The sequence below is a fragment of the Lucilia cuprina genome, chromosome 2 (genome assembly GCF_022045245.1).
Source record: "Lucilia cuprina isolate Lc7/37 chromosome 2, ASM2204524v1, whole genome shotgun sequence".
Classification (NCBI taxonomy): Eukaryota; Metazoa; Arthropoda; class Insecta; order Diptera; family Calliphoridae; genus Lucilia; species Lucilia cuprina.
The window spans coordinates 55,277,431-55,286,959 of record NC_060950.1 but is presented as its reverse complement, the minus strand read 5'-3'; the positions used below and the strand labels follow the sequence as shown (position 1 = coordinate 55,286,959).

At 33.1% G+C, this 9,529-nt stretch overlaps 1 protein-coding gene across 3 annotated transcripts in view; it reads right to left on the bottom strand.

The window, feature by feature from the left end:
- LOC111687376 (beta-1,3-glucosyltransferase) overlaps positions 1 to 8,573 on the bottom strand; it is a 10,126-nt gene extending 1,553 nt beyond the window's left edge. The window contains exons 1-7 of one of the 3 annotated variants that reach the window (XM_046947848.1): positions 8,402 to 8,573; positions 7,748 to 7,872; positions 2,941 to 3,305; positions 2,543 to 2,679; positions 2,030 to 2,456; positions 1,737 to 1,869; positions 179 to 383 (exon numbers count right to left, since the gene is read on the bottom strand). In XM_046947848.1, coding sequence (XP_046803804.1) covers positions 179 to 383; positions 1,737 to 1,869; positions 2,030 to 2,456; positions 2,543 to 2,679; positions 2,941 to 3,305; positions 7,748 to 7,805 — 1,325 coding nt within the window. In that variant the 5' untranslated portion in view covers positions 7,806 to 7,872; positions 8,402 to 8,573. The remainder of the gene's footprint in view (positions 1 to 178; positions 384 to 1,736; positions 1,870 to 2,029; positions 2,457 to 2,542; positions 2,680 to 2,940; positions 3,306 to 7,747; positions 7,873 to 8,401) is intronic. The other 2 variants (XM_023449807.2, XM_046947857.1) reach the window with 2 other exon arrangements.
- Between the last annotated feature and the right edge of the window lie 956 nt (positions 8,574 to 9,529).

The window sequence follows — 9,529 nt, the reverse complement described above, 5'->3', positions numbered from 1 at the left end:
CTATCTATCTATCTATCTATCTGTCTATCTATCTATCTATCTATCTATCTATCTATCTATCTATCTATCTATCTATCTATCTATCTATCTATCTGTCTATCTATCGAAGATAGATAATCTTCGATGAACCATGAAAATGGAGGAGGGCATAGCTACTGACTTACACTTAAATACATACCTTAATAAAGTATCATCATCAGTTAGGAACAACCACTGTATTTGATGATTCTCATATTTTGCTTGATTAACTTGATGCAGTCTGTGTTGTTTGTTATTGTAGTTTTCAATATTCCTCAAAGCTAATTTTAGAATTTGTAATGTTTTTGCACAATGTCCCATCTCAACATTTGGTATGCCAGTGTTAGTGGTTGGTATTGTGTCATCTTAAAATACATATTAAACATAAATATAATTTAACAAACTTATTGTACGAGTATATACTTAAACAACTTAGCTAAGTACAACCACGTTTGGAGAATAACACGGATATTTTAATTAAACATTGTGCTAGGAATTCTGAGTTGTGCTTATTGTAATACCTGCGACTTTAGATGTTAATGCATTTCCAGCATTTTAGTTAAAAAATTTATGAAATTTCATATTATCATACCTTTCACATTCTTGAGAAGGGTATACGTTTGCAATTACGTTTATAATTTCTGTAATATAATTTTCCGACCCTTTAAAGCATATATATATTGTGGATCCTTATAAATAGCGGAGTCAATTAAGATATATAGATTAAGATCCGTCTGACCGTCAGAAATCAGTTTCACAACCACTTTCTAAGTCGATTAAGCCGTGTCCGTCCGTCTGTCCGGCTGGCTGTCCATGTAAACCTTGTGCTCAAGGTAGATGTTACAATTTTCAAAATATTTTAATGAAATTTGAATCATGCGTGTTTTCGTCCCAACGACAAAGCCTGTTGAAAACCGTTGAAATCGGTCCATTATTTTCACTTAACCCCTATACAACCCTACCCCACGGAAAGGGCTTTTGAGTTCATAATTGTGTCAAATATTGTAGTATCTCTATAATAATTCGACTATAACCGAATATTGAATCTAGAAACATGAAATTAAATATGTAAGGTGAGAACCTATAGAAGGGAACTTTTTGGTACTTTTAGTTCTACAAAAGGTACTTTTTGAATTTTCTATAATTTGAATCTAGAAACATGAAATTAAGCATGTAGAGCATAAATTAAGTGAGAACATTTTATAGGTACTTTTTGGTACTTTTTCATTCTTCAGAAGGTACTTTTTGATATTTCTATAATATTGAACTTAGAAGTATGAATGTGGATCACGTTCAGAGACTGCATGCATCATGCATTATGTGAGAATCTACAAAAGTGTACATTTTAGTACTTTGTCGTTCTTCAAAAGGCACTTTTTGAATTTCTTGTAATTTTGAACCTGGAAATATTAAATTATGCATATAATATACCTGTATACGAATAAAATGTGATTTAGTTTTTTAGTTGGACGGACGGACATATCTAAATCGACTTTAGGGTGGGTATAGGACCAATATTATTGTCTTCAAGTGGAGTAGGTTATAATTATGAAATATAGCTTGAATACAACTAGTGTCATCCAAAATAGTATTATACTAGAATGTATTACTCCAAAGAAAAAATTGTTTTGTGACCTTTGACCGACAATATCTATATAAAGCTAAGTGCCTATTTTCAACAAAACTATTATTTATAATTTTCTGAAATCATCTCTTACCTTGTAAATCACTAAAATATTTAACATGTTTGACGTATTGTGCCCAGGTGTTTTGTATTATTGTTAGACGTTCGTGATGATATTTCGAACATGTTTTAACAGCGAAATAAATTTCTTCACGTTTAACAGGAAGCTGCAAAAATAAGAATGTCTAACTTTAATGTTAAATCTTCACATTGTTTCTGGTAAGAGAAAAACCTAATGAAACTGACTGACTGGAGATTTTTAGGGTTAAAATGAAAAATGTGTATGTTATACGTTTTTTTTTTGCAATTCTTCTCACGGATACTTACACATGTCATTGATAATGCTGCATTTGTTGTTTTTTCACCATACATGGCACATTTTTCATTATCATTATACACCTTGTTGTTCTTGTTATTCTGCTTGCTTCCGGTCTCCCATGTGGCCTCAGGGCAAATGTATGAAGCTTTCTTTAAAATTATTTTCTGTTTTTGTATATTTATACGAGACTTATAGTTGTCTAGATTCGCATTAATAGGTGTCATATGAAAGTCAGTATGCGGCAGGTCAGAATTATTAGATGAAGTTGTTGTATGTGTTTTGTTTTTATTAATTTTTGAGTTCATTGTAGTAAAAGTTGTTGAAATTCTTATATTATCATAGATAAATCGAGACAACTCATGGGCGGCATCAATACTAAATTCCGAATTTTGTAATTGTCTTTTGTTTATATGATTTTCGTAAACATCGGCGATACTATTTTAGAATGTTGAAAAAGCATGTAAAATTTTCCGTAATATTTATTTTGTATATCCTGATAATGTATTACTATATAAACTTACCTTTTGAATAATGACATACTGAAAACGACACCAGACCGCAGCATTGGATATTTAAACCATTTAGGATTTTCAAAAAATGCAAAATGATGTATTATTGTAGTTTCATTATCATATAATGTATGTCCCAAATATAAAGGCTAGTGGAAGAGAGAAATAAAATTCAACTATACGTTGTAATTAAAACACTTGAACACATTTTAAAATACAAAAAATGCTTTGACAAAATCAATGACTAACCCAGACACCAAAGTATAATTCTCTAAAGGATTAAGCATCGCATTAAATATCACCTCAGAATTTCTTTATCTCATTAGGTTTTCGAAATATCGTCTCCTAAAAACTGCAATATATTCTTTGATATCTGGGTTTCGTCTTTTTTTTATATACGAAAGAAGTACCTGTGTATGATTTTCATCATTTAGTTTTTCCATAAGTAGTTTTAATTTAACATGTGTCTGATCCTCACAAAATACCACCCATCTTGTGTTGTCACTGATTATTTCCATTTGTTGATTATTATTTGTAGTTGTACTCATTTTCGTGTTCATGTTCTTATGAAGTAACACTAGTTTTGGTATTACATTATGTATTGTCCAGTCTCCTGGGTAATTGAATAGTTCATGCAATACATGTACTTTAATTCTATAATTTGGTTGCAATTCTATTGATTGTTTGATTATATTCTCCTTTAGATTTTGACTAAATTCATTATGATATTTGGTATCTTGACTTTGTACAAAGAAAACAACATCGATAGGTGGTGCTGGAAGAGTATTTTAAAATAAACAATTTCATCAACAAAGTCTTTGTTGTGACAAATATAGCTTAATGCAATATATGTAAAGGGTGGTTCGTTATATTAAATGTGTATATCACATAAGTGAATCCAATAATCTAGTAAACTTCGCTGGACAAAACCAAAATGTTGGCCTTAAAACCTTCACGATTAGATGTTTAACCTCCACTCTAATTCTGTTTACCACTTAAATAGCTTTCCCTATATATCCCTTCCCTTTCTAGTAAAGATCTATTGGTACCAAAAGAAGGAAAGTCCCTTTAGCGCTAGTATACGAGACGGTTGTAATTTCTAGTCTAGTCCATGTACACTAACACAAAATTTCTTATCTATTCCATTACGTGCAAATTAATAGGATAATTTCTATAAGAACTTTTAACGAAAAAAGACAACATACAGCAACAAAGTAAAAAGGTGGAGAATGGCTCCTTTTCATGGCGCCTCTAGTTAAAAGACTTTGGTCGAATCTTAAGGCAATAAGAACGGTGGAACAACACCCTTCTTCCCACCAAAAATTATGTCAAACAGATGAATAAGTTGCGAGATGTACGATATAACTAAAAAGGTATTTCGCTGTATACCACAGGGTGGCATTTTGTCACCTGTACCACGATTAATAGCATCCTTACCACGATTAATAGCATCCTAAGGACTCTAACTGAGAAAGGACTAAGACCCGTGTGCTATGCAGACGACTTCGTAATACTTTTAAAGGGAAAGGATCCAAATTATTTATATAGAAGAGTTGAGGAGGCTCAACCGAGAGGCTACAAATCAAAAAAGACAAAAATTTCTACGTATACTGAACTTTGCTTTCAGGATAAGAAGATTCCAGTCACAAACAAAGTTAAGTTCTCAGGTGTAAACCTTCAGCGGTAATTAAAATGTAGACAACATATAGAGGATAGGATCAAAAAGACACATCGGTGCTGGACGATATGTAGGAGAACTATAGGCATGAAATGGGGTCTTAGTCCTACTACGGCAAATTGGCTTTATAAAAGTACAATCAGACAATTACACAATACACAATCATCGGGCAGAATATGTTGGAAACTTTGAAACGCTAATTCCAGATAGAATGTCTTAGTCAAACGAAACATTAGAGCAAATACCAGTAGGAATCAGTTGTTACACAAATGGCTCTCAATTGGGGGACAAAGTCTGGGGACTGGGGTTCTATATTAAAACAGAAATATACCACTGTTTACCAAATCATAACACAAATTTCCAGGCAGAAGTACGAGCAATAACGGAATGCATAAATTGTATTAGAATAAACATGGCGCCCACAGCGCTTAATATATTTACCGACAGCCAAAGCAATTAGGGCGATATCACTGAATACTCTGCCAAAGGAAAGGTTTACATCATATGGGTACCAGCCCATTCGGAAGTAGTCAGTAACGAATGTAATAGCTTTAAATGGAAGGGAGCTCCCAAAAGGCCTCTTGGAATAATGAAACACTGGGTATATCCACGAAGATCCTATGGGGTGACCTTGATGAGAGCAAAACGAAAAATCTTCTAAAAATGAGCAAGTCTAAAGTTAGTATGATGGTACATATTTTAAGTGGAAGCTGTTGAAATCTAGAATAGTTCAGGCAAGTCTATTGTACTACATAATAACTGGGCCACAGATACTGTTCTTGGAATAAATATACGCAACATAGAATTTTTACTCTTCACAACAAATACCAAAATACTTAGCTACTTATCACGATTATAGAATTGCGAAACTCCCTTATCAAAACAAGGTTAAATAAATATTTAGGAATTATCCTATACTCTAATGGAAATCATGGAAAATAAACATCCATCACAGGGTTAAGAAAGCGAAGATCATCTATTAAACCTATCGTAAATTATTCAAGATAAAATGGCAAGATAATCAAATGCTGTAAAAAGCTGTTGGACGTTCTATTCTCACATATGAATCTCTAGTATGGTGAAATTTAATTAAAAAGAAATTTAATGGTGACCAACTACTGAGAGTACAGAGGTGAGGATGCATTAAATAACAGGTGATCTTAAAACTAGATCTTCATAATGATCATCTCTACCTGTAACGAAGCGAGATTTAATTCTTCTAGAAATCAAGAACTTACCGACATTCTAGAATTCTAAACTAATTCAACCCAATCTTAAGATAGTCATCATACTATATATTACTCTTGAACATTGATAGAGTTTAGAAATGGATGTTGGCCTATTTCATGGTGGTATTTTTCAACCACTGAATGAGCTTTTGTGACGACTCACCAGCGACCCATTGTGATTCTTTCACGCAGGTAGCTGGTTCGACCATACCTCAACTCATTCTAAGGAGTAAAGTGACATCATCACTTTATAGTCCCAGCAAAATAAAGGTACAGAAAGGGGATTGCAATTAAGCAAGATGAGAGTCGTGTGATGAATATGGAATAGATTTTTCTCGCCGCCTTCCAAGTTCCAAGCGACTACGGAATTTGCTAGGGGAACTAGACACCTTATAGTTTAGAAAAGACTGGACACTGGGCGCACTAGATTCGCAGTTTTCAAGACAGAGGACTTTATTACCACACTTCCTGGGTATACCGACTTCTAAGGAAATGAGAAAGCTAGCTAGCCATAACGTAATCTGCTCAAGGCCGACTCAGTAGCTTTAGTGGCTTAAGGATTTTCTTCAAAAAAACTTAAATCAATGAAATAATCTGTACACATGGAGAGAGGCCAAGCTGATGTGGCCAAGAAACTAGCTAGAGATCTTATAATGTACACTGGGAGCTAGGCACATCCACAGGTCGCAAGACATGTAATGTAAAAAGAGCCGCCAAAAGAAACAGATTATTTGGCAATTACTTCATATCCAACACTAAGATCTTTTACTACTACAGACTAAATCTAATATTTTAAAATACTACATCTGACGATTGGAGTGGTCATGTCAAAATGGAACTCTCTCGACTCTACTTGACTATATTTACTTCCACTCCCTGTAGTAGTTTTTTATAACACTTTATGTCCAAGCAGTCCAACAGATTATTGAAGTATAAGCTAGAATTGCTGCTACATATCTACCCAGCAGATACCCAGATGTGTTCTCCTAAGATGTGCCTTATTGATTCTATCATCTATCAATCTTCATCATCTAATGACCCATTACAGTGCATTTCTTAACCTCTTTAAGCCCGCGCAACCACACTACTGAGATGGCAACAGCACCTAGAGACATATTTGGTAGTCCAAAATACCCAACAAAATGGATCAGGATCCCTCTTTTATGAACCGATCAATGTAAAAAAGGAAGTAGGAATTTCCAAAGTCAATTAATTCCAATAATTGCCGTGACAAATAGTCGCGCAGCATGTATCCATATATCCTATTGAGATGGCAATAGCACCGAAGAACTTCCCCGAAGCGTAAAAATTCATACTAAATCAGTACTAATCTCCAATATATGGAGACTTTCCCGATCTTTTACCAATTTAGCATGATCATAAAGATCGATCTACGAAATGACAGGCAACCATTGAATACTGACCTAACAATTCCCCAGCATATACTGGCGTCCCACTATACGAACGATAAGAGATACCGATTGGGTTTAGGAATCCAGCATATGCTGCTTTGTACACAGACCTGTTCAAAGAGAGATTTATCCAACCCATTAGGTATAGGATATATCAATCCTTAAACCAACATTCTCTCCCCGCGATTTTTGGTATTAAACCACAGCCACTACGTGGATCCCGAAGGAACCTCAACCAACTAACCAGCCAGGACATAGTCCTGCGGGCAACTGGCCACCCGTAGTGCCAGATTATATGGTGTTCTGGATAGACCTCATGCAAAATCACACCGAGGCGAAGCCAAGGATAAATTTGACATCACCAGTTTATAGTCCAGACAGACTAGAGGTATTGGTAGCACCTCTTTACCCGGGAATTTCAATACACCATGATTGAGATTTCATCATGGAAACATGCTCTCGGGGAGTGTTCCTTAACATGTAGTTCACCCAGTTACAGAGCACCCGGTCAACATAAAAATAATCTAGGGATTGGATAATAGTATCGGTATGCACGTTATTGAAAGCGCCTTCGATGTCAATGCATACTGTCAGTGTTTACATGTAATGTACAACTTCCTTGAAAGCGGTTTCCACGGTTTTAATAGGTCCAAGATTAGTTTGAGGGTATGTATCATGACTATTTGATAAAAAGTTTAGTTTTCTTTATTTAACAAATAGTACAATGTCATAAATATAAGTCAAAGGAGATAAGTTCAAGTGCAATTCCAAGGTACGTATCATGACTCTTTGATAAAAAGTTTAGTTTTATCTTTATATAATAATATAAAATAGTACAATATCATACAAAATATCAGTTCTATAATATATGAATCATATTTAAATGTAATTAACTCACCTTTAGCAATTGCAAATGAAGTTAGAATTAACACCATAATACAATATATTAAATTCATTTTGCTATTCCTCTTGCTGTTGTTTCCGAATAGATTAGAAAGTTAACATATTTTATCCATTAAATATCTATTAAATATTTTTGATTAATTATATTTATATATACACACACTCAGAAGGATATTTACATTAAATGTAAATTTTATGAAAATAAAACAATGAAGTTAATTAAGACTCTATTGTTTGTTTGCAATAAACAAACATGTAGATAAATAAATTCAAAAATTATCATAAATTGCATATTTATAAAATTATTATTAAATACTATAGTTTGCACAGGATGCCTTGACTTCTGTTTAATAATCACTACAGTAGTATACGTCATCACATCATAAATAAATAATTTATAAACTCAATTTAACACAAAATAAACAAATTTCATTGCTGAATGAATAAATTATAATATAGATGTCTTTCTTTCAAGATCACAATTTCAATGAAAATATTTTTTTTTTATTATATTTTTAAACCAATTATTATATTTATTTTTTTTTCTTTTTGTAATTTTGTAAACTATGCTATCACAAATTGCACCATTTAACGGTATACAATTGAAATTGATGAATTTATTTATAACTGTATGATAAATATAACTCACAATTGTAATTCCGCAGTAAATAATTAACATTGAAATTTTATACCCAGTATCAAAGCAATTTATTATTCCATATGAATTTGTTTTGTATTCTTTTATGTTTATATTGACTAACACGTGTTATTGATGTTATAAGTTTATTCGTTACAGAGTACCATGATCCGTATTTATTGATGCAACGCTATCAACTGTTTGTAAATATTTCGTTTGCTATCCAAAGATGCCGATTCATTTAGAATTTTTTTATATAAAAATTTTTTATCTCAAATTGTTTATGTGTATTACTCATTGTTGTTTCAGTTTTGTATCGACTGCGCCGTTGCAAACAATTTGTGCTTGAGTTTTGAGTGTTAATTAGAGCAGTTTTTCGAACAACTGATTTGTTGAATGTTAAATTGTCAATAAGGTGGCCAGTCTTTTTATAGTACTTTGTACGTATGTCAGTATATTTACAAACACGTTTTAGTTATTTCCTACTAATCGTTATCGTGGTTTGAAAAGTTGTGAAAACCTGAACGTATACTTGTGTAAATTAAATAAAAATCACTCATACGACCCATAATCTGAATTACATTAGTTCTAATTATACCCTACACCACTATTGTGGGGAGGGTATTATGCGTTTGTGAAAAATATTGGTCCTAGATCCACCTTAAAGTATACCAATCGCCTCAGAATCACTTTCTGAGTCGATTTAGCTATGGCCGTCTGTCCGTCCGTCTGTCTGTCTGTGTGTCCATGTAAACCTAGTGCACACGCTATAGGTCGCAATTTTTAAGATAATTTGATGAAATTTGGCACATACTCTTTTTCAAGGACGATTTCTATTGAAAATGGTTGAAATCGGTCCATTATTTCTCCTAGCCCCCATACAACCGTACCCCCCGAATCGGGCTTTTAGGCTCGTAAGTACGTTAAATGTTTTATAATGTCAACGAAAATCAGAAAAAATTAGTTTTATAGAAAAATAATTGACAATACAAATTTTTATTGTGATCGGGCCTCATTTGACCCATACAGACTCCCCTTCAGAAAATGACTTGATGATCAAAATTAACTTATAATTACTTATAAAACGATCAAAATCTACATAAATGACTTTGTAGTAGACGTAAATTCATCTACCAAAAT